General features: G+C 50.1%; 1 protein-coding gene and 1 long non-coding RNA gene across 4 annotated transcripts in view; one reads left to right on the top strand and one right to left on the bottom strand.

Annotated features, from left to right (window-relative positions):
* Window positions 1–13820, bottom strand: part of LOC138690083 (uncharacterized) — a 32397-nt gene extending 18577 nt beyond the window's left edge. Inside the window, exons 1-3 of one of the 2 annotated variants that reach the window (XR_011328885.1) lie at window positions 13265–13820; window positions 9774–10053; window positions 4769–4929 (exon numbers count right to left, since the gene is read on the bottom strand). This is a non-coding gene — a long non-coding RNA (uncharacterized lncRNA). The remainder of the gene's footprint in view (window positions 1–4768; window positions 4930–9773; window positions 10054–13264) is intronic. The other variant, XR_011328884.1, reaches the window with a different exon arrangement.
* ADA2 (adenosine deaminase 2) lies at window positions 84–24371 on the top strand. 2 transcript variants are annotated; one of them, XM_069807728.1, is made up of 10 exons: window positions 84–280; window positions 1334–1659; window positions 4581–4806; window positions 11663–11873; window positions 14937–15064; window positions 16185–16275; window positions 16581–16689; window positions 18807–18964; window positions 19829–20031; window positions 20983–24371. In XM_069807728.1, exons 2-10 carry the CDS (start codon window positions 1347–1349, stop codon window positions 21089–21091), a joined length of 1548 nt encoding a protein of 515 aa, XP_069663829.1. In that variant the 5' UTR covers window positions 84–280; window positions 1334–1346; the 3' UTR covers window positions 21092–24371. The 2 variants fall into 2 exon arrangements, with proteins under 2 accessions (XP_069663829.1, XP_069663830.1); XM_069807729.1 differs by having other exon boundaries at window positions 84–284.
* Window positions 24372–27615: the final 3244 nt, after the last annotated feature.

Genomic DNA, 27615 nt, shown 5'->3' with positions numbered 1-27615 from the left:
GCCTATGTCCTGCTTTTTCATAACCCCCCCTGCCTCCTCCTCCTCTTTATATATTCATGAAGCAATAGGGACAGGGATAAATAAAAGCTGAGCAAGCCAGACCGGCAGCACAGGAAGAGGAACTGTCTGCGCAGCGGGTGCCTTGCTCTGCACCGCCGGGACAGATCCTGCCTCTTTATCTTTGCTGGGACAGAGCCAGCTTGCAAGAGACACAACTGTTCCCTGCTCTTTTGGGCGGCAGCTGGATGAGCTCTGGATGCAAGGAGGAGGAAAGTTAACAGTAAGTGAGTCAGTCTCGCCAGGGATAAGATAGCACCTTTTAGGATGTTTCTGTCTCTAAGTTCAGAGCCAGCCCTGACATGGGGCTGCCTCTGCCCCCAGCTCTGTTCCCAGCAGATTCCTCCCTCAGCACGCCTTCATCTCCTGGGGCCCGCTGATGGGGCTAAGGGCACCCTGGTAGACCCATGCTTGGAGGACAGGCTGGAAGCACAAGACTGGAAGCAGAGACTTACTATGTAATTGATGGGGGACCATTTCAAAATGTTGAGCTTTTCTCCAGCCTGCTTTGGTCTGGAGAGATTGCTGTGGAGGGTCACTAAAGCCTGGTGTTGAAGGATTATATTGCAGCTGTGCTTTTTTTGGGAAGGGCAGAGTTCTCAGAGTTCACATGTGCCTGTCTCTTGTGATCTCTTACTACTCCCATGGTCTCCCTTCCATCCTCTTTCTTCTGTGATTGCAAGAAGGGACACAACTCTGTCACTGCAGAGGAAGCCATGGGATTTTCTGCCTGTAAATTAACCCCTCTGATAGCTGGAATATACCATGAGGGTGCAACAAGGTCTTCTCTTGACCGTAGGAATCGGGATCTGATTAGGTCAAGCAAAAACCAAAAGCACCTCAAGTGCTATGGCCCCCTGCTTCCCTCCCTGGGACCCTCGCAGCACAGCCAGCACCTTGTCACCAGCACCCCTTATTCTGAGGGGGCTCCATCCCAGCTTACAAACCAGAGTCCTGACCTCACCAATCCCCTGTTCCAGGGCTAGACCTTTGCCATATTGCAGGTCTGCACAATGTGCTGCCAGCCTGATCCGGGGAGCCATATCTCCTCTCCACCCTGCCTGCAGCCTTGCTGTGTGCAATCAGCATCACAGGGAGTGTACTAATGCATAGCCCTAAATACAGGGGACATTGGTACCAGATGGTCCTCCCAGTACTGAGCATCCAATTGAACCACTACTGCAGAATAAGCTAACAGTTTAATATCCCGGTGGGTCATTGCTAAGATGTCACCTTCTGACCTGTGCTAATGCTCCGATCTTCTCCCCCTGCCTAGGTGCAGCTTTAAGATGAAGCCTCCATCTGAGCAAGGCATAAGGCTGGCATACCTTCTCCTGAATTTGGCTTCCCTCTGCTTTCCCATGCCACTCTGGAAGGGCCGGGACTCCCTAATGCAGGAGGAGAAAGCCCGTCAGACAGGTGGCAATCTGGTGCTGAGTAGACAGGAACAGCAGCTCAGTACAAAGCTCTTAAACCTCAAGAAGGAGGAGGTTGCCACAGCCATAGCTACGGGACAGTTTCCTCCAACCATGCACTTCTTTCGGGCAAAAGGCCTCATTGATCAGAGCACAGTGTTCAGCATCTTAAAGCGCATGCCAAAAGGTAGGCTTGGCCTAACGGTTGCTTATTTATCCTCCTGTCGCCTTTTGCTTTCTAAGGCAGAGCTGGGACAAAGCACAAGATGTGGCAGACAAGCTTACAAGAGCTGTAAATTGTGCTCACTGGGTTCCAGGAAGAGCCCTGCCTCTGAGCTTGGGGATGGAGCAGGGGGAGAGAGGAAGAGGGGGATGGATTGAATGAATACACATTTCCAGCAATTGTAGCATTTGGTATAACTTACAATATGGATCCTTCAGACTTTCAAGTGTGGAGAAAGGGCAGAGGAAGCAAAGACAAGAAGACACCCCAGACATCCATATTTGCTCAGCATGTTCCAGCTAGGACTTTTCCTTTTTTCACATACACATACTACAGACATGCTACCAACCTTGTCTTAGCCCACAACTTAGCCAAAAATGCTGTGTCACCCAATAAGTCTTTCTGCAGGTAGTTCTGTAGCAGACCTGGAAGTCTACCGGAAAGTTTGGGGGCACTAGAGGAGGAAGGTAGCTACCTCCAACACTGCAAGTTTCTTGTTGAATACAAGTCAAAGCCTGTGTTGATGTGACTCATAGAATACAATATAATAACTACTGTATTCTCTCACTCGGTCTTTCATAATCAGGTTCTGGTCTGTGCACTTACAGGACATCTCTGCTTATAAGGGCAGGCATTTCTCCTCTTGCCTTTAGAGATGTCACTTCCCCTGTTGTGCAGCAAGCTATGTGCTAACAGGCTGCAATGCCCTATACCAAGAGGGTTTCTGTACTATGCAGCACACAGTTTTAAAGGCATTTAGACCTTTTTCGGTTAGATAGCAGTATGACATTGTCCGATACGTTCACCGCATCATCCTGTGCATCCTCTGGTGAGCAGCTGGGACACAGAAGCATCAAAGCTCAGTACTCCAGGTTGCAACGGAAAGGAGGAGAGGATATTTTTAGCCAAGGTGAAATCCAGACCACCTATCCTGGGTGGCAGGAAGCCTAACATCTCCATGTCCCTGAGCTGCTGACAGTTCAGCAGAGAGGCAGGAGGTTGAGGTGATCACAGGAGGAAGGCCTTGACTCCCAACTGACTAGTTTCTCCCTCTGCGTGTCTGGTTCAGTAAGGAAGTAGCTGAACAAGTTGCTGCCTTTAACTAAAAATGAGACAGTTGCAGTGAACATTGTCAATACTCCCATGACTCTGAACAATGTGTCCACACTTCTAGGTGGTCCCTTTTTAGATTCAGAGTCCCATGGCCTTGCCCACATGACTGCCTGAAAACAGGTTGGTGATCTGCTTTGGAATATTTGGGAGTCAGCTCTACACAGGAGCATTCTTCACTTGCAAGGCTGTGACACTGGCACATGGTTAAGAGCCATCTTTCTCACTTCCCAGCTTTTCCCTCCTAGCTTGTGGTGTGGGATGAGGATCCCTAGCTTGCAGCATCCTAATCTGTTACCATAAATTATTATTATGTCAGAATTATCATTATCCTCTCATTGATGAATTGAAGAGCAAGGAATTTAAAAGTACCTCCCTCTTCACCTCCATTGGGGTATCTTTGATACCAAGGAGGAATTAAAAAATTAACACTTTTCAATCCAGGACATGTTGAAATGGGTTCTCAGAATCTTTGCAAGAGCCATAAGCTTTTAGGGCCAAGATCACATCCTTGTAGCTGCTTGAGTAGGACCCAGTCTTAGCAGCCTCAGTCTTGATCAGAGCCCCTGGGAATTATTGTTGTTTCAAGCACTATTGTAATTTCTATTGCTGCTCTCACACAGGGAAAGAGGGTGGCATTGCCAGTGAAAGGAGGGTCAGATCTAGACAGCTGCGGCATGCCCATTCTGTTGCACTAGCTCTGTTGAAAGCAGCAACCACAGTTGCTCAGCATCTTAACAGTCAGACCCTTTGTAGTGTGATATTATAGACATTATAGTCTATATTAGATTAGTACACTATAGTCTTGAAGTTTGTCTAACGTCACATACATACCAGTCTTTTGTCTTGTTCTTGCTACTCATATTCTCCCTTTACCCCTACGGGCATCAAAGCTATTTTGACTATGAGGTCTCCCCTAGACTAATAAAATACATATCTGTAAGACTTTAGCTCTCACAGTATCTTCCCTTTACAAAGGTGAATTTTAGTTCAAGCACCAATAACACAAGAAGCCTCTGCAAAAGGAGATATTTTAGCAAAACAAAAGGATGGGCTGAGGAAGGTGAGCATGCAGAGGATGCTTCCTATGCCAGGAAGACTGGCAGTTGCCAACATACTGCACAATAACAGAGCATCCCAGAGGCCCTTTGTGCTGGCCAGCAGCAGATGTACAACGTAAGTGAGCATGCTTTTGATAAGGCATAGAAGTAGATGGTACTTCTGCATCTGAGTGCAATTCCCCGATGTGTCATGATCTGGGATTTTGGTGTATGCCAGAGTTTCAAAGAGATGAAAGAAAAGACACAGACTAGATGCAAAAATTGAGGCTGGGATTCAAACTGCTTAGATACAGAGGATTGCTTCAGGTCTGCCATGTAGCTAGCATGCCTTATAAACTGCTGCCTACTGTGCGAGTTCCTCTTTAAATCAGTGGGGCCTGAGCCAGCTCACAGCAAAGTCTGTCTAAAAGACCTTTAATAACTCGGAGCATTTGCCATCCCAGCAGAGCTCCCTATTGATTTCCCACCCTCCCTCCGCTCCCATGGAGCTGTCACGCTCTGCCTGCCCCACGTTTGATGTGGAGGGGGCCACATCCCCCAGCATGGGGGAGGCAGAGCAGCCGCACAGCCTCTGCTGGGAGAGGTCACTCACAGCCATCTAGAAGCATTTCCAGATGCCCCTGGATGGGCAAACTCAAACTACTCTCACATCAAACCTCAGTTCCTTCTTCTCAGCTGTCTTGTCTCATTAGGATATACTTTTCCTCCCACCAGGTGCTGTCTTACACCTGCATGACTATGCCATCCTGAGCGTGGACTGGCTAGTATACAATGCCACCTACCTCCCCAACTGCTACATCTGCTTCACCCACATGGGCACCATTCGGTTTCGCTTTTCCAAGCCTCACCCTCCTCACCCAGTGCCAGCCCAGTGCTCCCAGTGGGTTTTGCTAGAGACTTACCGGAAACAGCTGCACAACGTGACTGAGTTTGATAGCAGGTGAGTGAAGAGGGGTTGCAAGCCTGCTGGTACTTCATGATAGCATTGTGTAGCCAGCAGGATCATTCTGGTCCAACTTCCCCATTTGCTGGCTGCTCTGGAAGTGGGGAACTCCATTTAGGGCTGCATACATAGAAAAAGCAAATAGCAATAGAAGAGTTTGAAGGTTGCAGCATTAAGTACACTAGAGTTAGAGACCATAAAATCTGATGTTTTCTGTGCACCCTCACTCTGGTCCTTTGCACAGACATGCTGAAGACAGTTGTTTAAGTAGATTTATGTGACCTGCCCTCACCTCTCCTCAGCACCCAGGCTGGATGTACTCGCAGCATGGGACAGAGCTGCATGGTGAAAGACCTTGCCTCATCCATTGAGGTACCCAGGAACAGGCTCTCCCCAACAGTAGAGAAGTCATTTGTAAAGTCATTGTCTTGATTCAGAGCAAGAAGTTGGGCAAACTACTTATGTTAGTTACTGCACTAGCAAAAAAACCCCAAACAACCCAAAAGAAAACCCAACCCAACTTCCCCCTCCAAACACCAACCTTGTTTTCTGAGGACTGTCTTTGAAACCCCACTAGTACCCACTACACTGAAGCATGAAGCACTCATTCCCAACAGGACCCTCAGGCACCAGGAACTGCAACTTGCCCTCCGACAAGGGCTTAGGTCTCAGCCTGCGCACTGACTGAGCCAATGAAGCCTACACACAGGTCCTCTGCCTGGCAGCACTCTTCCCTCCTGCTAATGGAGCATCTTCCCTTACAGGCGACGTCTCCTATAGCTGTCCAGGAGCTTCATACCACAAATGGCTCCCCAAGGCATTGCTCACCCACTCTCGGCAGGAGCTCCCCTCCCCACAGGCAGCTCCTACCTTAACTGCTAGCAGCCTTTTATCAGGACCAGGTGTTAGGTGCTGAGCAGCCACCTACCATTTAATCACTTACAGGTGGGTGGGAAGAGCCTGGCTCCCCCTCCAGCCGGTGGTGACTGGAAGAGGGAGCCCTGTCTCCCCATCCAGGGGCCATTGATCCCAGGACAAAGCCCTGCCGAAAAGGCCAGGAGGAAGCGAGTAGTTCTGCATGGCGTGTGGGGGGCTGCAGAGAGCACACTAAATAATGCATGAAGGCAGACACTGAGTGATGAGGACAAAGGAAAATATTGAGTAGCGATCCTTTCAGAGGGCAATGCCGTCTGCGGTGCTACGGGGGCTGGGGTCCCATGGAAAAAAATAGTATGGGGTGTCTTGTAATTAAAGACAGCATTGCCATGCCGACACACGAGGAGAAGGCTGGATTAAGGTGTTGCGGGTGACCCTAATTACAGCATTTCCTAAGTGAAACTTGATGGGTTTTACTGTAGTGCTCTTCAGTGAGGGTGTATGCTTTTAGAGACCTTTTAACGCTTAGGCAGCTGGTATCCCCTCCACATGGAAGCCGTCTGGGCTCTGTGCCCTACAGATCTGGGAAGGAGGTCAGGTTGGGAAGCTGAGGAGCTGCCAGACCTTTGGCATGGCATTACCTTCCCTCCCCAACAACAGCAAGGGGCAGGGCAGAGGGAGCTGACTCTCCAGGGCACCCACCAGCCCTCTCCTACGGAGGTCCAGAAAGGAAGGAGAAAGTAGTGCCAGACCCAGGACTCTTGACCTTTTACATCCTGAGGCTCAACTGCCCTGACACGTGATGGAGGAAATAAGATCCAGTGAGAAGTCACTTATCTACATCTTCTAAAAAGAAAACTGGTTCCCCATTAGCTCCCTTCCGTTTCTACTGGGAATGATGAGGAGGGAAAGATCACAGCACAAGCTCTCTTCAACCCCACCAGGAGACCCATAAATAATGTGCAAGAGATTGGATTTTGAAACAGTTTCACTTCCTTAAAGGCCAAGCAATTGCACTGGGAATTTCAGAACTGTCTCAGGAGCAACCCTTTGGTGTATTTGTTTTCAGCTGTATTTCTGTAGCATGACATCCCTTTCTGGCTGAGGCTAGAGGCCACGGCATCCTATACACCTAGGAGGGTGGAGCTGTGCATTATTTGGCTCCCTATGTTCCTGTGTGGGAACACGACTTCTTTTCAGAGGCAGTGTTGTCATATTCCCCTTCTTTTGTATTAGTTGTCTGACAACGTCTAGTAGCCACAAGTCAGAGCAGGACTTCAGAGTGGCAGGCACTGCACAGGGACACAAGACAGACCCCACTACAAGGGTCTCCCCAAGGGTAGAGGGTAAACTGAGGCAGAGACCAATGAAGTGACTTTCCTCAGCAACGTGTGCCAAAGCCAAGTACAAACTTGGATCTCTCACATCCTGGGTGCTCAGACTTACTCATTTGAGTATGTTGTCCTTCATTTCTTGCCCTTCTGTGCTCATCACCACAAAATTGCAGAGGAGTCATTGCACATAATGTGCAACACGCGAACAACAGCCACATTGAGGCGCTTCCCTTCCTATTTTCATCTAATCCCCAAGTACTAGTCTAGGGGTTAGGAATGTTTTTTGGCCGTCTGGAAATAGGTCTCTAGCCAGGAATAGGCCCCAATCTGTTCTGCTTCTCAGTTTCTGGAAACTCTCCCAGTCTCTTGAACATGTGCATCCCAGGCTACCTCTTTCCTGCACTCCTCTTTGCCCTTGAGCACTGACAAGCTGAGAGAAAGCAGATGTCAGAGGAAGGAACGGATGGATAGTTGGGTGGTTTCAAGGAAGTATCAAGGGAATATGGCAGCAGGGAATGGCTCTCATGCAAGACAGGGTGGATCAGCAAATGTGAAGGGAACAATGGAAGAGTTTCCGAGAGGCTGCACCCCTTTCACCTTACTGCATTCCTGACCAGGAAGGGGTGAGGGAGAGAGGTATCTGCATAGGTACATATGCATACATATACATATGTGTGTGTTTTGGAAGGAAGTCTTTTTGTTTGTTTGCCTCAAAAGAAGGTTTAATCATTCCTATTCAAAACACAGGTCTTATGGGCCAAGACCCTGGAGTATTCTGTTACTGGTAAGCTTCCAAAGGATGCTATTATGAGAGCCAGGAGACCACGGGCCAGGAGACACAGAAAGGAAGGGAATTCTGCTTTGAGACTTAAAAGAAAAAATAATCCTTACTTATTTACTTCACAATCAATTATGTTATAGGAGAATGCCATTTTTTTCCTCAAGATGCAACATAGTGGCCACCATCTCTAAAGCAAGAGCGTGCCCCTAGATATTTAGGGAAACAGCATTGACATTCTAGATATTTGTAAAATACCACGGCACACCCCCCCGCCAGCAGCCCGAGGATTAAGGCCAGGCCCGGCAGTGCAGCTCCGCCGGCCCAGCGGAGCTCTCTATCACCAGGATGAAGTCATCTGTGAGGGAGCTGACACCATGGCCGAAGCTGCAGGAACAACTCCCCTGGGTGCTAACGGCTGCCCGGACCGCCATCACCTTCCCCTTCTTGTCCTCTGACTGCCTTATCTCACAGAAAAATAGGGCAGTGTGTGCATTACAAAGAAAAAAAAAGAATAAAAATCCACTACAGAAACAAAGCACTCCGCTCCCTCTAGAAGTCTCCCCTTGGGGAGAAGAAGAGGGGACGAGAGAGAGAGAGAAAGCGAATGAACCACATGTGACAGATGTTAGTCACACTATTTAATGCACCACTGGAAGACATTCAGATACTACAGTGAGGAGAGGGCTATAATTACCCATCAAGAACAGAAAAAAGAAGCAGGAAAAAGAATCCCTTTAAAAACAAGGCATCAAAACCATTTGCTTCTGCATTATATAACACAAAAAAGCAAAACGGGAAAAAAAACCAGGAAAAGAGAAAGCAAAACCACAGTTGAAAAATAAATAAACCTTAGCTGGTCGTTTTAGCTGTGCCCCTTCGGGCATATGCATTGCAATAGCATTGTTCAGTGCATATATGACATGACATGGAAGGCTATTTGTAGTCTGCACCTGATCACTGGCAAGGGCCCATTCCAGAAAAGAAGCAAAAAAAGGTATTTATGAAGCTTTGCTTCATCTGCATGAGCTACTGATGGCAAAAGCTCCCGAATCCTTAGGAGATTATCAAGTTATCAAGGATGGATCACTATTACGCAATAAATCTTCAACAGTTATAGGGATCAATAATCAGTCTCAAAGGGAAGGGGATTATAAAAAAAGCACGATTTGATTTATGTGCTTTTAGGAGCAGGGCGGTGTGGGGATTTATTGCTGTTTCTAGCCCAAGAGCACAGGCTAAGTAAACAACCACAAGTTTGTACAGCTAGATTTAAAGGCAGGGAGGGGAGCCCTGTGCGCGCTTATTGCTGGAGGAGCCGAGTTCTCACAGGACAGGGGGAGAAAGCGGTGGGAGCCCAGCTAACCGCCCGTCCTTATCTGAAATGAAGCTGCGCGGGGTGGCGAGAACAGGCTTGCACAGCCTTTTGATCCATGGGGAGGTTTTTCCCTCGGTGCTTGCAGGGCTGGTGGGAACAGCCCTGCTCGGCTCTGGGCTTCGGGCAGGTGCTCTCCACCGGAGCGCGGCTCTGGCAGGGAGCTGCCCTTCGGCCAGGAGGGGAGCGGAAAAATCTCTTTTCCCCAGCTCTTCCCACACAAAACCTCCTCTCCCCTCGCCGCTGAGCTGCAGCACACCCTTTCCGCCGGCGGCTGGCCTCCACCACAGCTCCGGCAGCTGGATCAGCGCCTTCAACATGCACCTGGCTCCTGCATTCCTGGTTTCTAGGGTGATGCTGTGGTGTCTCCCGCTGCTGCGTGCTCCCCACTGCCCGCTCAAAACGCCGACCGCCCCGCCATGGTCCAGCTCGGTCCCTTTGGTTGCATGGATTACTGAACAGTAGCTGGTGTTGCCCAGCGTCCTGTGATAATGGCACCAAAGCCCCTATTGTAATGCGCAGGAGGGCAGAGCTGAAGTTGCTGTGGAAACCTTAACTCTGAATTTTCATGACTGTTGAGCATTTAAAATCTCATCCTTACCGTGGTACGAGCATCTCTTTATGTACCGTTTTGCTTCTAAAATTGTTCCCTGCAAAGAAATTAACAGAGCGAAGAAGGAATGAAACTGCAGCCACTGGAAGAGGGTCCTTAGGGAGTGAAACAGCAGGCAAATGCTGGGGGAATAGGCTCCATTTTACAGGCTGGATGGAGGGACTCAAAAGGGATGTCCCTGCCTGGATTGTCTCAGTTTATGAGTTTGGACCAGCTCACATTTTACATCTGTAGGAGGGAGGTTTTTAATTCCATCCACAGAAGCCTCCTGGAAGAAGATAATAAGAGCACAAATCAAACCCACACCTCCCATATAACAGAGCAGAGCACTGCAAGAGGATGGAGGCCAAGACATGAAACACAAAACATTACTAAAGATCAGTAGCTGTTATCGAGGGGTGAAAGAATATACTCAGATGAAAGATGAAGCATGGTTGAAGGTATTTCTATCTGAACCTGCTTAGCCCCTGACACTAGATAAGCATCAGTCCTGGCCAGACCGGTAAGCCCACCTGCCTGCAAGCAACTGGCTCTGTAGCTTGCTGCAATGGCTTCAGTTTGTCCACTCAGGAATGAAGTTAATGACCCCTGTATTGCCATTTAGACTTTGCCCACCAGCCTGAGAAATTTATTATGAACTCTTCTTCACATGGCCACCAGTGGAGGGAGGAGAGCTGTTGCCAGAGGCAAGGGTTCGGGCAGGACGAAGGCTACCAGCTTGTCAGAGAGACGACAGCATTGCAGCATGGATGCTCACCTTGTCCTAAATGCAAGCTGCCACCCACAACCAGATAACCTTGCAATTACTGGCTCCCTTAAACTCTGCTTGATAAAACTAGCCGCCACCTCTCTGGATTTCTGAAAGAGGTTTATACGCCAGCTGAGTCTATGGAGGAAATAAATATGTTTCTGTCCTGCTAAGGAAAAGCCAGGACCTGTGATTCTTATCAGTTGTTTCCCAGCAGACTACCTGAAGAAGTTACCAGCAAGGCAGGCAGGATATCAGGTTTGTTCCATGGTGGTGGTGGGGAAGGTTTTCTGATTCACAATCCTTTTCCCCCTGCTTATATTAGATGACATAGTTTGACAATATGAAAGTACCAGGGCAAGTTACAGGCTTAGTAAACAAGTTGATGGTGGCCCAGTACATGGCATCTCCTGGAGACTCAGTCTGCCTTTAGGTGGTGAACAGAGGACTGGGTGTTGTAACTTTTTACATGCATTGAAGATGTTTGGGAGAATATATTGTCTGCAGGAGTAATGTACTAGCCTACCTTCAGATTAAGGACACCCCTGGGTAGCAGAGTGCAATTCTTATGATATAAAAACATCAAACTTGCTTTTGTAACTCTATTACTCCTCAAGATTTTGCCCTCTAAAAAGGAAGGGGCAGGTTTTGAACACTTAGTCTTACCCTGCTTGTAGCTCAACGTGTAGCATATGACTTTTTACCTGTCAGCTATTAGCTGTACCAGCCATTAGAGGAGTAAATATAGGTGGCAGAAAAATGACCTGAATGCCTCCTAGTTGCACCAGTCATTGTTACGCCTGTTTTATTGCAGTGCCAACAGGCTCTGAGTTAGATCTTGGGCCCCTATTGTGGCAGGAACGGCTTTGCACCTTTTCTTGGTCTTGCCCAAAGAACACGTGCCTCCTTCAGCACAGCCGCTGCCCTGCTGCACCCCAGAGCATGGGTGGGAGAGTGTCACATCCGCAAAGCTTGGTCTCTGACAATAAAACTCACACCTGTCTTGGAGGAAACCTATTTCCTCCTGTACTGAACACCCAGCTGCCAGCCAGCAGCTTTTTGCATGCTGAAAGCCAGTTGTCTTGTTTGTTCTTCTAATTCTTCCTCTTCTCTTTACCCTTTTCTACAGCTTGCTGAGAAACTTGACCCTGGTGACAGATGCCCCTGAGCTGGCATACCCTTCTCAGACTTTCATTTGGAAAAGATTTGAAGAAGTCTTTCTCATTGCCTCTGGACTTATCTGCTATGCACCTGTGTTCAAGGCCTATTTCTACCAGGGGCTGCTGGAGCTCTATGAAGATAACGTACAGTATGTTGAGATAAGAGCTCTCCTGCCTCCGGTACGTATTTTTTGGCTTCTCTAGTATTCTTTTAAATCCTTATTTCTCCATAACTTTTCTCAAGCCCTATCTTGAATTTAGTTTTTGGATGTTTGCATACCTGCCCTTCTAAGGATGCTGGAAAACCTTGATCATATTCAAAGGTCTTTGTTGGAGATTTGCATAGGCAAGGGCTTGAAAGCGAGAGATGCTTTGTTCTTCATGGCTAAGGAAGATACCTACTGTGGCAACAGCACAAAACTACATTGTACAGTCTGACTGGGAGCTGTGGCAAAATCTTGCTGGTTGAGAAGATGTGTCTCAGCTTTGTCTGCACCAGAATCACCTGTTCTGTGGCAGCTCTTCTGCAACAATTTCCCATCTTGAATAGAGACTTATTCTGGAATAGTTACATTATTTTAAATCCACATCTTATTTCAGAATAATTTCTCTGAACAGGCTAGTAAATTGATTGGCAAAGCACAGTCTTCCACAGTTTGCAGACAACTTAAATTTTGGCTATGTATGTGAAGTATGAACTGCTCCTTTCATTGCCACTAACAGCAAAATCTGTGGCCTTTCTCCCTGCATTTCACCTGGAGCTGGTCAGATTTTCCTACAATCCCACGCTGCCCCAATGCCTTCCCAAGTACCAGCAGACCCCACCACTGTTCTTTGGCTGTAACAGTTCCCACTTTCCTAGTGGCAATTTCGACACTGCAGATAGACCTTTTCCATACAGTTCTCCAGAGCAGCTCCAAGCGGTGGGAGCTCTGTCAGAGAAGCAGATGCCTTACCAAAACAAATGAACTGGGGCCACTGCTCCTCACTACACCACCTACCTCCATGTTCTTAGCAGTCCCTTGCAACGGGAATGAAGCTGCTGTCCAAGGTCCATCCAGCAGCACCTGAAGGACCAGGTGGTGCTGGTGGCTTGTGCAGGGGAACACAGGTAGCAGGTTGCTGCCGGCACCACAGAGCCCAGCAGATGGAGCCGCCATGCTGATGTCCTGCTGGTGGCCCAACTCATGAATGTGCCTGCCACCAAATTCCTTAAATCATTGCCCTTGCGTGCAATGGCTGGTAGGCTCCAGCCAGCTGCAGATGAATGTCTGCACCCCAGCAACCACCGCTGCTCCTGGGAAGGCCTCTGCAGCCACCCCGTCAGCAGACAGGCAGGTGCTGTGACAAATTTGGAGGCTGATCTGGCTTTGTGCATGCCTCCTCCCCAACAGCTGGGGAGTCGGGCTGCTAACCCTACCCTGTTGTGGCTCGGGCTGGCCCCATAGCAAAATAAGGCTCAGTGTCAGGGCTGCACGCTGACGCTCTGTCGTGCCTGAGATGAGAAGGGTGTATTGAAAAGAAAAAAAAAAAGGAGGGGGAGAAGACCACAAAGCTTGTATGTATCTTACTTTGCTGGGGGTTGGTCATGAGCCAGTTGCTCTGAACTCAGTCACCATCTGTCTTTGGGGTACCTGGAAAGAGAAAATAACAGCAATGTCAAAATTCCTGTCCTGTGAGACAGTGCAAGAGCTGGCATCCCCCCAGGTCACACAGGTTTCCGGGCCAAGAATATCTGTGATGTTACGAGTGCGTGGGCCTGACTGGAAAATACCCTGCGTTTACCGGCAGCCCTTAGACATGGTTGTAATGTCTTTTGAAGAGAGGCTTGGCAGGGAAGATGTGCTTCCCATCCAGCCCCTAATGCTGGCTCCAGGCGTGGGAGCCTCCAGAGCCCCCGGGCTTGCTCGCACCCGGCAGCTCGGCATGCTGCGAGGTACAGGCGGGCAAGCTGCCTGCAGCCCAGGTAGCCCTGCGAGGGCTGCGAGCACGCTGGGCTGCCAGCCCCGACGGGCAGCGCAGGCAGGGAAGTGCCAGCTAGGCTGGAGCGGGGACACGAGGGAAGGGAAACGCTTTGCCGTGACAGTCGAGGTGAGCAGGGTGTGACAGGAATAGCGAGATGCTCGTGTGGCTGGAGATCCTCTACAAGGCTTAGACAACAGTGCTGATGCCCTGCAAAAGCTCGCCTTGCAGGAAAGCCCGCCAGAAGCAGCCCCTGAAGTAAAGTAAATGAAAGTCAGGATTTAGTGTGAAACAGCAAACATTGTGGAAAAGCACCCCAAACCCAGCTGTGTTTGCAAATTCAGCTGTGTAAAGTCTCACATTCCCATGGGCGGCAGCAGGGGAATATTTCCTCTGAGCGTCTGCGGCCGCCCCACAGCTGCTGGTGCCTGCAAGGGGGGGACACCACAGCATGACGGGGCGCAGGGGCTTAGCGGGGGGCATCTCTGCGAGGGCCAGCACCGGAGGGGAAGTGAGAAGGTGGAGTGGATCAGGTGAAGGGTGGAGGAGAAGGGTGGAAGACAAAAGAAAGGTGACAAGGGTGAGAACAGCGTGATTGCAGCCACTGTTTGTGAGCGACTCCAGATGGGGCCTTTGTGGGTTAGTATCAACTGGGGCATGCTGGGTCTACACCCCTGCATATAGCCCTGGCGGTGAGGAACTCGCAGAGTAAGTTGATGAGATAGAGCATGCCAAAAGGATTATTTTTCCCAGTTTGCAGCCAGACAACTGGGAAAGCGTGGCAAGACTAAACAACTGACTCAAGGTCATGGAGCAAACCTCTGGCAGAGGGGAGCAGAAGCCCAGCCCAGCTGGTAGCTTATGGGGCTCAGCCCTCACATGCCTCGAGGCTGCCTTGGCTGACAGACTGACACCGCAAGGCACAGAGAGTGTGTGTGAGCCGCCAGACGGCTGGACAAAATGCTCCAGCATTTGATACAGACATGAGTAAGAGGTCATGGTCTCCTCTGAGTACTTAAGGGCACTTGCTTGCCATATCTGAACATGGAGAAACTTCTTTCTTATATCACATAGGAGGGAGGAAAACCACTCCTTGGTGCTTGCCAGCTGGTAAAGGCTTCAAGAAGAAAATGTTCTGCACAGATTTAACTGCTTTTTTCTGCCCTGTTGCCAGGACCGCAGCACATTGCTTCTCCCAAGGCTTTTTTCAGTTCATTTCTCCCACCCCTCAATAAAACACCTCTTCCAACTTCTGCTTGCCACGTGCTTTTCACCCTGCAGGTGTATGAACTGGATGGCACCCGGCATAACAAATCATGGTCCATGGCAACCTACCGGGAAGTGACTAGGCAATTTGTGAAGGAGCACCCTGACTTTCTTGGAGCCAAGATTATATTTACAGCACACAGGTAGAGGCTGAGCGGGGCTAAGAGTGCCTGTGCACGGCTGGCTGTGCTGCTTTGGAGGCGGCGGTGGGGAGGGGTCCAGGCCAGGAGAAGCGATGCTGAGGGCTGAGCTGAAGTGCCACAGTTGGTCAGCAATGCCTGTATGCATCGTCAGACCTGGGATGTTGACTCCCGAAGCATTCCCTGGCACAGTAAAAGGCTGAGGATGAGAAATCATCTATATAAGTCTGCGTACGTGCAAAGTGACCAGGGTTAGCTCATGGCGTGCGCTGGGGAGACAAGCGTCTGTGAGCACTGGGTGCGGGAACGAGCAGGGGAAGGGCTGCCTGCGGGCATGTGTGCCCAAGCCATGCACGCTCTCTTCCTGAGCCTGGACGTACTCCCCCTCTCTGTGGAAACTGAAGCAGTGACAGCAGTGCCCGAGTATGGGCACTCGGTATTGCAAAGGTCCTCATGGGATCCTGCAAACGCTGTTCTCCCGGCAGCCTTTGTATGGTATGTTTGTGCTGCTGTTTGCAGGCAGGCACAAGGCTGTTCTCCAAGTCAGCCAGATGCCATAAAGTCATGTGAGGTGATCCTGAGCAAATATAACAGACCTCTCAGCAGCACTTACTCACTCCGGCTCGGCACAATGCCGTTTCCAGTTCAGAGCTGGCTTGCCTTTGGCCAGCTTGGGTATGGACAGAGTCTGTCTGCAAAATGTGCTGTGATGTCTAAGTCCGATAGGGCTGGAAGAAATCTAAATTTAAAATTCTCTTGAAATGCAACTACTGCCCCACTTCCCCGCAAAACAGTCAAGAGGAAAAAAGAAATATTTAAACGTTTCTCTCCATGCTGTTGTGTTCCCTGCTTGGTAGATGGGAAAGCCAGTGAGTCAGACAAGCATGCCTCAACTCAAGTGACAGCAGGGTCTAGCCAGGCATTTCCTGGTCATTCAGGGGTTTCCTTTCATAACATCAATTTTCTACTGCTGTTACTCTGGAGACCTGAAGCTGGTTGTCAGATTCAGGAGCAACTTGCATTTTGGAAATACCCCTGGGGGCCCTGTTTCACAACTAAAACCCAAAGAAGGCAGGCCCATGGGAGTGAGCCTCTGTACTGCTTTTTCTCTCTTGCTCTTTAGGATGCTGAATGTTTCCCAGATTAAAGAAGCCATCGTCACTGCCATGGCACTCAAAGCCCGCTTCCCAGACACCCTAGCAGGCTTCGACCTGGTAACTGTATTTCTTCTGTGGCTTCACGTTAACCCCTAGATGTGCAATATAACTACATGTATAATATGGCATATGTTTTATACCAGAGCCAGATCCTCTGCTGCTGTACTGAAATCAGTGTAAATGGGTCGCAAATCCTCCAGCTAAGGATTTTGTTAAGGGTAATTGACAAAGTCACCTGACAGAATCAGCTCCCTACCCCACAGCATTGTAATTTCAGTACATTTGGCACCTCAGTGATACATAGCTGTAAGTCCCACCATCTTCCAGAGCATGTTCAAAAACACCTTTCCTCCTTCCCCCAGGTTGGTAATGAGGATGAAGGTCACTCTTTATGGGACCTGAAGGATGCCCTGACCATTCCGTATTCCCTGGGGGTCAACTTGCCATACTTTTTCCATGCTGGGGAGACTGGTAAGCATGAGGACTCAATGCCTGTTATTACTTGCAGAGGCAAGAGGTGAAGTCTTGCAAAGCACAGAAGCAGCAAGCCTGGCTGTATCAAGATGATGTGTATGTGTATACACGTGTATATAATCGGTTTTCCCTATGCTTCTCCTCATATCAGCTTGTTGCTGTAGCATTCCTATATGGCACCTCCCCTACCTGCTCCCTGCTCTTGACTGTAGGCGTCACGTTGCTAAGCATCTTTGCCCAGTGTGTGACATGGAGTCATGCTGGAAGAGTTATTGCTAGTAGCCATTTCCTCCTCAGAGCAGTGCTCACCTCCCATCCACAGCGGCAACAGAATTCCTCAGCCATTATTTTACATTTTAAGGTGAAGGAATGTCTGAGCCAGCCTCGAGTCTTAACTGAATACACTTATCAAAGTAACTGATAGTTACCCTTCATTCCTGGGGCAATGTATTATTACTGGCAATATATTATTGAGTCCTTATGGGTGGGATTTATCCTAACCATGCATGACAGTTGTGTCTAACTTGTGTGTTGTGCTTATTGCATGTTGACATCTACAGAGATGTCTACATCTGAACTAGTTACCCCAGGCTCCTTTTATAGACATGGACAGTAACAAGCACTTCCAAGGCACAGTACATCTCATCCTAATGCACAGGCTATTCCCCAGAAATTATTACTTCTCTCCATTGACTATGAATGGAGACCAGCATGGTTAGCTTAGCAGTAAGAGCTATACTGCGGACATCTAAAGCCAGGTGAGATGAGTGGGTGTCTCTACGCTGGGCAATGCCCTGGGCAGATTTGGATCTTTGTTTCACTGAAAATGCAAAGTGGGAACTCAGAGCATGAGCAACCCTCTGTGATGGGTTGACCCTGGCTGGACGCCAGGTGCCCACCAAAGCCGTTCTATCACTCCCCCATCCTCAGCTGGACAGGGGAGAGAAAAATATAACAAAAAGCTTGCGGGTCGAGATAAGGACAGGAGAGATCATTCACTAATTACCATCACGGGCAAAACAGACTCAGCTTAGGGAAAATTAGCTCACTTTATTACAAATCAGCCAGAGTAAGGTAAATGAGAAATAAAACGAAATCTCAGAACACCTTCCCTCCACCCCTCCCTTCTTCCCGGGCACAACTTCACTCCCGGATTTCTCCACCAAGCCCCCCCAGCGGCACAAGGGGGACAGGGATGGGGTTTACGGTCATCACATGTTATTTTCTGCCGCTTCACCTCCTCAGGGCGAGGGCTCATCACACTCTTCCCCTGCTCCAGCATGGGGTCCCACCCACGGGAGACAGTCCTCCACGAACTTTCTCCAACGTGGGCCATTCCCACGGGCTGCAGTTCTTCACGAACTGCTCCAGCATGGGTCCTTTCCACGGTGTGCAGTCCTTCAGGAGCACACTGCTCCAGCGTGGGTCCCCCACGGGGTCACAAGTCCTGCCAGAAAACCTGCTCTGTGGGCTCCTCTCTCCACAGATCCGCAGGTCCTGCCAGGAACCTGCTCCAGCGCAGGGTTCCCACGGGGTCACAGCCTCCTTCGGGAACCCACCTGCTCCGGCGTGGGGTCCTCCACGGGCTGCAGGTGGAGATCTGCCCCACCGTGGACCTCCCTGGACTGCAGGGGGACAGCCTGCCTCACCAGGGTCTTCACCACGGGCTGCAGGGGAATCTTCGCTCCGGTGCCTGGAGCATCTCCTCCCCCTCCTTCTGCACTGACCTTGGTGTCCGCAGGCTTGTTTCTCTTACATGTTCTCACTCCTCTCTCTGGCGGTTGTTTTCTCACTGTCCCAACTTTTTTTCCTTCTTAAAAATGTTATCACAGAGGCGTTACCACTATCACTGATTGGCTCGGCCTTGGCCGGCGGCGGGTCCGTCTTAGAGCCGGCTGGTATGGGCTCGCTCTCTCTCGAACACAGGGGAAGCTTCCAGCAGCTTCTTACAGGAGCCACCCCTGTAACCCCCCCCCGCTACCAAAACCTTGCCACATAAAACCAATACACCCTCTCACCTTGCAACTGGGACATTTATTAACAAAATCATCTAGCAGTTTGAGAAGATATATTTCCTCACAGCATTGCAGTGATTCTTACCTGTCTCTGCTCAGACTGGCAGGGCACCTCTGTAGACAATAATGTGCTGGATGCATTGCTACTGAATACCAGTCGGATTGGCCATGGACTTGCCCTCATTAAACACCCAGTAGCCAAAAGTTTGTCTCTGAAGAGGGATGTTCCCGTAGAAGTCTGTCCCATCTCCAACCAGGTACGTTGTCAAAAGCTTAGGTCTTGGGGCTGGAACACTGGAATGGGATTTACCATAGCAGCTAGGAGCCACAGGGAGCTGGAGGACAGCTAGATGTTTTGTTGCACCCAGGCTGGCTCAGTGTCCTTTGCACTACATTACACTGCAGTCTGCTATGTAGGCACATGCTGTGTATGTATAAGGCTTGTAATGCCAGCCAGCTCAAAATCATTTAAATTGCCACCCAGAGAAACCTGGGAAGGCAGTCCTCCCTAGAGGAGATGAGGCCCAGAGCCAGGGAGGTGCCTAAAGAGATATAATGGAAAATACTTCAAAGCCAGGAGAGCCAGAGGCTTAGAAGCTGGGGTAGCAACTGGGAGTCCTTTTGGTTTTGTAGAATTCATAACCAGGGGGAACTCTTTTGCAACACATTAGCGTGGTGTGCATTGTCCCCTGGGCACAGCAGAAAGGATGCTCTGGGGTAAAGATGTACCAGTGTGAGCCTTGAGGGAGACAACCCTGATACCAGCCCCAAATGCCCTCAGCTAAGTGTCATAGCACATATGTAACCAAAAGACTTTTCCTGAAACGCTCACAGTCAAATTGTTATAAATAAGCAGAAGATATTCACCCCACTGGCCTTGATTTAGATGATTAATTTAAGAAACGAATCTCCTTATATCATCAGTGCAGACAAGTAGGCTCCTCCTGCAGCAGTTCAGAGCAGAACGCCTAACACACCCTGAACAGCCCTCTAGAGGCTCTTCCTCCTTGATGACTACCTGCTGGCACAGGCAACTATATGCGGTGTGATGGGTGCTGTAATGCAAATGCAGCTACAGCAATAACCCAAGGTCATGTTGTCGCCCACCCTTCCCCATCAAGGTCCTGCTCTTGGTAGCTGACTTGCGGAGCCACCCTGCAGCCAGCCTCATGGCTGAAGGGCACCCCATTGTGATCAGCCCTGATGATCCTGCTATCTTTGGGGCAAAGGGCATCTCCTATGACTTCTACGAGGTGTTCATGGCCATCGGAGGGATGAATGCTGACCTGAGGACCTTAAAAGAACTTGCGCTCAACTCCATAAAGTAAGTTCCTCAGCTCTCTCGTCTAGATATAATAATGCTAAGGGGACTATCAGCTTGCTTCCTGGAAACCCACTGTATTTTGGGTTTGGCCCCAGAGTCTCCTCTGCTACATGAACTGGGCTTCTGTTAACCCAAAGTCTCCTCTATGTGTCTCCTCCAAGGGCAGGACACAGGGACCACAGAAGCCCCTCTGCCCATGCCCTTGAGCGCCTTTCTCTAACTCAGTGTCTCAGTTTATTCCTCCCCCGCCACCTTTTCCATCCTTTGCAAAGTTTCCTCCAGCACCTGGTTCTGCATATGGGAGAAATGTTATGATTTTGTATCACCTGTCTATTTCTGCCCAAATTTGACTTGCTCTCATGTTTGCCATGGCCCACTGGGGAAACACAGGAAAATAATTTACCAGCATGTAGTTTGGGTGTGTTTAACCACTTTTTCTGTTTATCTGGACAGCTATATGTCTCCCAAAATAGTTTGGATACAGTGCCCAGGGTCTTTCTGCACATTCCTAGAATCTCATCTGTTTGCCAAATCCTGTGCCAGTCCTCATGCCAATCCCAAGTCCCCGCTTGGCCAGAGAGAAAACAAATACTCTTATGTCCTACCGATTTGGACCAAGCCCAGGGGACATCTGAAAGCAACAGCAGCGCTGTCTCTTCTGTACTAGTCACCGAGTGCCGCCCAGTGAATCACCAGCTTTTGCAGACTGAGCTGTTTGTCCTCATGGTGCAGGACTCAGTAGCTGTTGATATGGCCATGATGCTTCTCACCCCAGCGGGAGCCCAGCCAGCAGGAGCTCAAGGCTCTTTACACTGTGTTACTCTGCGTGGTGTAGGCGCATCCTGCAAGGGTTAATCTGTTGCTGCTTCCTGCCTTTTTGCTTTGGCCACTGATCTTGAAATAGCTGCCCCCTTGTCTCCTGTCTGATACTGACTTTTCTCCTCCTCACAGATACAGTGCCATGCTACCAGATGAGAAAGCCAAGGCCAAAGATGTCTGGCAGAAAAAATGGGACCAATTTGTGGCTGACCTCTCTGACAGCTTTCTGAGGGAGCTTTAGAGGGGAGGAGACTCATCTCAGAAGGCATTTGGCAAGCCAGAGCAAGCCAGGCTTATTGCTAAGAGGGAGACTGCTTCTTCCATGTGACCTGAGCAGATGAGTGAACCTCAAAGTCTCAGCTGGGAATGGCCAATTCTGGTAAGCTAGTCTTAACGCTAAGAATGAGCTGCACTATCCTGTGAAAGGCATGGGCTGGAGGTAAAAGGGAACAGTGAGCATTTATAGCAACAACAAAAGAACACCCCACTCAAAATAGTCAAAACAATTAAAAATTGCCAGTGACCAAATCCTGACATCCTTATTCAGGAAAAACATGCTTTCTAATTAGAGTTAGCGGGAGATTGCCAACGTGAGGATCTCTGAATTTCGCCTTATCATTACAAAATGCAGACCTTGTCCGGAAACAGCTAAGACAAACATCCAACCATTTGGGCCACTGACCTTCAGGAGAGCAAGGACTGAAAATGACTCTTGTTATGTTTAACCCTGGGCCTGCTGCCAAAATAGCACTGCTAGGTCGAAGAACCAGTCATAGGTCTGATGTCTGCTATTTCAGGACCCACCATGGCTGGAAACAAGCTGATGGAACTTGCTCCCAGAACATTTAAGCCTGGTTGCACAGTGATCATAAAGCCAAAAAATAGGTGCCTCAGTTGCCAACAGTTTTTTTTACTCCAAAATCTTTTCCTGTCCTCCGGTCACAAGGAAGCCAAAACACTTTTCAGCTGAGAAAGAACACCCTGGCTTCCCAGATCCAGCTTAATTAAAACTCTCCCCCTGCACTGGGACATGTTAACACAGGCCTCTGCATTTATAGGAAACACCTTTTAATTTCAGGGGGTTCCACCACCAGCCTTTGTCACCTAACTCAGAGTGCAAATGTGCCCTTATTCAGCCTGTCAGAGAGATTTTCACCTTGGTGGAGAACCACTCTAACGCTGCGGATATCCATTGTGTGCACTTGGACCTTTGTAGTTTCCAGCTCTTTGGCAGAAAAGTATTGCAGCAACTACACAATAAATAGCGTCTGGACAAGCAGATTCCCTTTTTTAACATCATCAAAAAATCAGGAGAAGAATTAGCTGCAGGGAGATTAAAAAAAAAGAAGTCTTAATCAGGATGCTAAGTAAATTCAGCAAAATCCTTTGGCATGCATACCCCAAGGACGCGGCCAGGATCAACCAGCATCTCTCTCCGACTTCAGTACAATTATGCTGGTTTGCATCAGCCAAGGGAGAATTTACAAAAGTTCCTGCTGAAAGACATCTCCCTCCTCTGAGCTGCAGGCTTGCAAGGACTGTTGTTTCCTGATCTGACCAGCTTGGGCAAATTGGTTGTCTTTATGTTTTCTGCTAATTGTCTCAAGCTGCCTGCCTGTAGTGTTTATTTCCACTGACCTTGGTTAAAACACCTTAGCAGGAGGCAAATATACTTACTACAGAGGTGGATCAAGCTGCGCAGCCCATGCATCCCAGGTTAAATTGCCCACATTTCACAGGCTGCAAGTTCATCTCTAGTTATCGCAGGGAAAAAAATACAAAACCCACACTACAAACCCCACAACCAAAACCAAATAAAACCACAGCAAACCAAAGGTGTTGACATTGCAGAAGCCAGCAATGCAAACCACAGAAAGCAAAAAGCGAGAACCCAGTCACACACCTCACTAACCAAGGGGGTTGAGTCCCCCACATCCTAGCCCTTTTCAGCCACAGCTGCCTCCACTCCAGGTCTCTCTGCCCACACACCCCACACCTTCCCCTGAAGCAGCAGCTGGTCTTTGCAGGCTGGCCTTTCCTGGGCCTTGATGCAGGTTTGGTCCTGGGATGAGCTTTATACTGGAGGAGGAGCCAGAGTAGAGGCACCTTTCTTCCTCCTCCATGAATGTTGCATACAGAGCTTGGTCTAAAGTCCCCAGGGTAGGCATTGGTCAGATTATAAATGCTGACTTGGGAAATGCCTTATTTGTAACGCTGCTGAGGGAAACTGCTGTAAACAGGTAGAATGGCTGCTAACCACTGACCAAAAGCCCAGTCCCTCTGAGCCCCCTGATCTTTCAGCTTTGCTATATGTGGATGGAGGAAGATCTTTTATTTGCCATGAGTTGATTCTCCCTTACGCGAGACTCTTTGCTGCCAAGGTGAAGCTAATCATTACAGAACCAGTGTGGGAGGAGCTGAGTTCCTCAATACAAGTTGACCCATGTCCATTCCTTTTCTGCTGCAGTGGAAAGATTTCAGCTCTTCCTGCACATGGTCTCTTGAGGGCTTGACCCACTGATGGCCTTTCAGTTACCTGTAGTCCTCCGTCCTCATTACCCACAACATCAGCAGGGCTAGACCTTCTGTTTGCCAAACGCTTGCTGGGACCAGTTTACCTGTTGTGTCCAGCTTGTTCCTGCCTTCCTAGGAAAAGCCTGTTGTGTGCTCAGCCATTTACTGACTTTGCATCAGGAACTGTGACGTGATGTGGCCCAGTGTCTGGAGCCACCAGTGAGTGATGCTGCTTGGGATTACAGCACAGAAATCACTGTGGGTTTAAAACTGTACAGGTCTGAGGTGATCTTCAGATGAAGCCCTCAGAAAGGTGGGACTTGACCCTACAGGGCTCTGTTTGCATTCGTGACTAGCCCAGTGACTTCACTTCTGCTGAAGGTATCCATCTTAGGGTTGGTCAGATTGCCAAAACTCTCTCATCCTGATTACACGTGTTTAAATGTGAACCTGAACTGCATGGAGGTGCCTCACTCCAGCGGTGTAGCCTTCCTTGGGTCCCTCCTTGAACAGGGCATTGCCATGTGTAGTGACTGTGGCTTCCCAAGAGTCCTCTAGCAATAGATGGGCTTTAACCATTTTTAGGGCCTTAGAGGGTCAGACGGGAGGAGGGCCAGCCTGCTTTACTGCTGGGGATCAATTCTTCCTTAGAGCGTGCCTTAGTTCAGAGAAAAGTGCAAACTGAGAAACTCAGCCTGCATCCCCACCTCCCTAACTGTAGGTGTGCAAAAAAGGAGGGCTTCTGTTTCTTAACAGCAGTTAAGAAAGATCAATCCATTCAGATATCCCCAAGGCTTTGGGTAACTTTGGCTATGGGGCTTCATTGAAACTCAGCTCTTAGCATTCACAGTAACATTTCAAGGATTTCGTTGCCAGTCCATTCCCTTACCCTCAGTACCTTGGCTCCCTGCTCACATTTGTTGTGCAAATGCATCGTATGTAATTCTTTCCTGCCCACCTCTTTCAGCACATAGTATATATTTCAATCTTTAAACCTGTTCCCATTGTGGGGTTTTTCCTCCCTTTTTTTTTTTCTGTTAAAAAGAACTGGGGATACCCGTGTTTTGTGTGAGGTTTTAATCTGGAATGTGCAGTGGAGGGGGGATGTTTCGCGTCACTCAGTCTGGAGCACAATTATGAGGGGGTCTGAGAAGTCTTCACAGCACGGTGCAAAGGGCAATTTGATCCAGGGGGCTAACTGCTGTGGAGTCAAGCCCGAGCCACCTGGCAGAGACATGACACAGGTCCCCCAGCCCCCCCTTCCCCAAACACACAGTAGCTGCATCCAGCTCTGGGGCTGCATTTTCATACAGAGACCACCTGACGGACATGATTTGCTCATGCTACCTCTCCTCCCAGCTAGAGAACCTGAAGACCTGAGATGAAAGAGGTATTTGGACAAGCAGGACTGGAGGCAGCCACAAGGGTGGCAGAAGGCTGAGTAGGGCAGACCCTAAAGTGGCAGAAAGTGGCCCCCTTTGGTCTCCATCCAGACTCAGGAGCAAGGAAGGAGAGCAGAAAATCCATGGATGTTTCTGTGCTGCTTACTTCCAGCAGCCATAGGAATATGTCAAGTCTTATGCCTGTTACTTCCCCCATAGGTCTCTCCCTGTGGCCTCTTCAGGTTGAATTTGTTTAAATGGGAGGTGGACAGAGCTTTGTTCGCAGCCCACCATGTCACAGGTCTATCGGTGTTTTGTTGCACAGCAGCTCGGACCGCCATTGGGGCACTTTAGCAAATGAAATGTTTGCCTCCTGGTCACTCACTGGCAGGAAATGGCTGATCCAGCACTATGGTTGCTGTCAAAAATCATGCCAATAAAAACAGAGGAGTAAAGTAGCTGGTTGAAAATAGAGATAGGCCCAAGCGAGCAGCTGGATCTATATGTCATGTGAGCCTCCATCACTGCAGTGGGACTACGCAGATGCCAGGTGCTAAAGCAAAGCCCTCTGGGCATGAAACACAGGGCTACAGATGTGTTTTCCACCAGTTCCTGATGCTCAGCCTGCTTCAGGTTTTTGTCCTGCAAGTCTCTGAATTAGTCTCTTCACAGGTAGCAGAAGGACATTTCTTTGGCCAGAAACTTGTAGCTCTAATTGGGTCAGTACTTAATTCCTTTCTTTCCAGGCTTGCAGCAGTCGCAATCATGGCAGGTCTATCAAGTGTTTTCTGTCTGCTGCAGGACAGGCAGGTGAAGGGTTTGGCTCTCAATTCTTCTGGCTTGTCATTTTTATCAGGCTGTCCCCTCCCCCTTGGTCATTACAGGATAAGAAAGGCATTTTACTGTATTTTCTCAGCCTTTGGCTTGTCCATCATTCCATGAGCAGGCTGCAGCAGAGAAAGAGAGGAGATAAAGCGAGGGGGGAGGGCTGGTTCAGGCCATTAGAGCTTCTGTGGCAAGAAAAGAGATGGAAGGTACGGCTGCTTTCGAGGGGGATGTTAGAAGGTCAGGAAAGGGGGGTGATGACAGCGCTACAAGTCCAGGGAAAACAGAGCTGCAAAGTTTACATAGGAACCCACAGGAGAGGCTGCGGGCAACTGCCTGTTTTGCTTGCCTTTAAAGGCAGCTATGAAGGGGGGTGGGGGAACCATCTAAGTACAGCGTAGACGGGGAAGAAGAGGGAGTCTCCTGCGGGCTGGTGTGAGAAGGGCAGACAGACCATCTCCAGGGGCATTAGGGGATGTGGCTGTTGCCAGATGTGCCTGCAGAAGAAACCGTAAGGTCCCTCCGTGCGTAACATGCAAAACGGGAAGCTCCTAGCAGAGCCACGAGGGGAGTCTCGGCTCCTGCAGGGAAAATCGCACCATCGGGCGTTTAGCACAGGGATGACGGGCTGAGGTCTGCCTGCTGGTGCCGGGAGTTGGGGGGTTCAGCGGCCAAAGCCGGCTCCAGGGCGTGCGATGCCTGGCGGCCCTGCGGCCGCCCGGCCCTGCTGCGCCTGCCAGGCTCAGCCTGTGCCCGACCGCTGCCAAACTCCCTCCGCGTTGCTTTAAAAATAAGCTCTTCAGCCCGTTGGACGGTCTTCCTTGTAAAAATAAACACGGCAGCCCTGCCCGCCTGCCGGGAGCGCTCGCCGGGGCACACACACACGCTTCGGGGGCGCCTCTTCAGCCGCGGGTACCCCGGCCGGCAAGGCGGCCGCCCCCTCCGCCGGCCCCCGCGTGTCGGAGGCACGGCGGGCACCAAATCCCCCTGCCGACCCCCCCCCCCTGCGCCGCGGCAACCCCCACAGCGCACCGGTGCGTTCTGCTGCGGCTGGTGCACCGGAGGAAAACGCCGCAGAGCAGGCGAACGGCGTGAGCGGGGCCGCCACCTCACCCGCGGGTGGGCGGGCGGGCGGGGGGGGGGGAGGTTTCAAACCGCCTCTCCGTCGCCCCACCACCTCCAAAGTTCCCTGGGGAGCAGAGCGGCAGCCCCCCCCCACTGCCCAGCGCCGAGCCTTACAGCGGGGGGGGGGCCGCGGGGGGGGGGGGGGCGCGCCCCAGGTGAGCGGCTGCGGCCCCGCCCCGCCCGCGCGCCCGCGCCCCGCCCCGCCCGCGCGCCCGCGCCGTGGAGCAGCGGGGCCCCCTGCCGGCCCCCGCGGGAGGCGCCGCCCCGCGCGCAGCTCCCGCGCGCCGCCCCGCGGACCCCCCGAGCGGCGCGAACAAAACGAGGTGAAAAATCCCCACAAAATGAGGTGTGTGTGTGTCGGGGGGGGAAGCCCAGACTCACGGATATTGAGATAGGCGAAACGTTTTGGCTGTTAAATCCTCCCTAGGATAGGGAACCGGCTAGGTGTCTCTCACAGCTCTTTCGCGAGTCTCAGGAACGGGAAAAGGGCAAAAGTGGCCTCACAGTTAAAAAGAAGGGACTGAAGGGTCAGCCTGGTTTCAGCGACTCGAGGCGTGGAGACAGGCAACCAAAACAACCCATCTAACCGGCAAGTGGTTGTATTGTTAAAAGGCCATAAACCCACGTTAGCCAATACTCTAGGCAAAATCACAGTAAATCAATCAAACGTTTTCTCTGCCAGGAGCAACCGCCTTGGTGGAGAGCTGAGAAACGCTCGAGACAAGGTTCTTCTGTTTGTCATTAATTTTAGAAAGTCTTTGCCTCTCTCTCTGACTGTATTTTTCATCGGCAGCCAAGGGAAATGAGGGTTGGAGGTCCTGGTTTGTAAGTGGGTAAGTAGTTGGGAAGGCATACGTCAAAGTAGCTGTAACTGGCTCCCTTGTGCTAGTGGAAGGAGGTTTGAAGCCCAGTTCTGCAG

Source organism: Haliaeetus albicilla, chromosome 19, assembly GCF_947461875.1.
Source record: "Haliaeetus albicilla chromosome 19, bHalAlb1.1, whole genome shotgun sequence".
In the NCBI taxonomy this organism is placed as follows: Eukaryota; Metazoa; Chordata; class Aves; order Accipitriformes; family Accipitridae; genus Haliaeetus; species Haliaeetus albicilla.
The sequence above is the reverse complement of the archived record's forward strand: the minus strand, read 5'-3'. Positions and strand labels throughout refer to the sequence as shown.

Bases quoted from the DNA above. Each gene is read 5' to 3' on its own strand.
- ADA2 (XM_069807728.1), top strand. From the start codon at position 1,347: ATGAAGCCTCCATCTGAGCAAGGCATAAGGCTGGCATACCTTCTCCTG. The intron at 11,874-14,936 runs GTACGTATTTTT...TTCACCCTGCAG, and splicing joins TAAGAGCTCTCCTGCCTCCG to GTGTATGAACTGGATGGCAC. The intron at 20,032-20,982 runs GTAAGTTCCTCA...TCCTCCTCACAG, and splicing joins CTTGCGCTCAACTCCATAAA to ATACAGTGCCATGCTACCAG.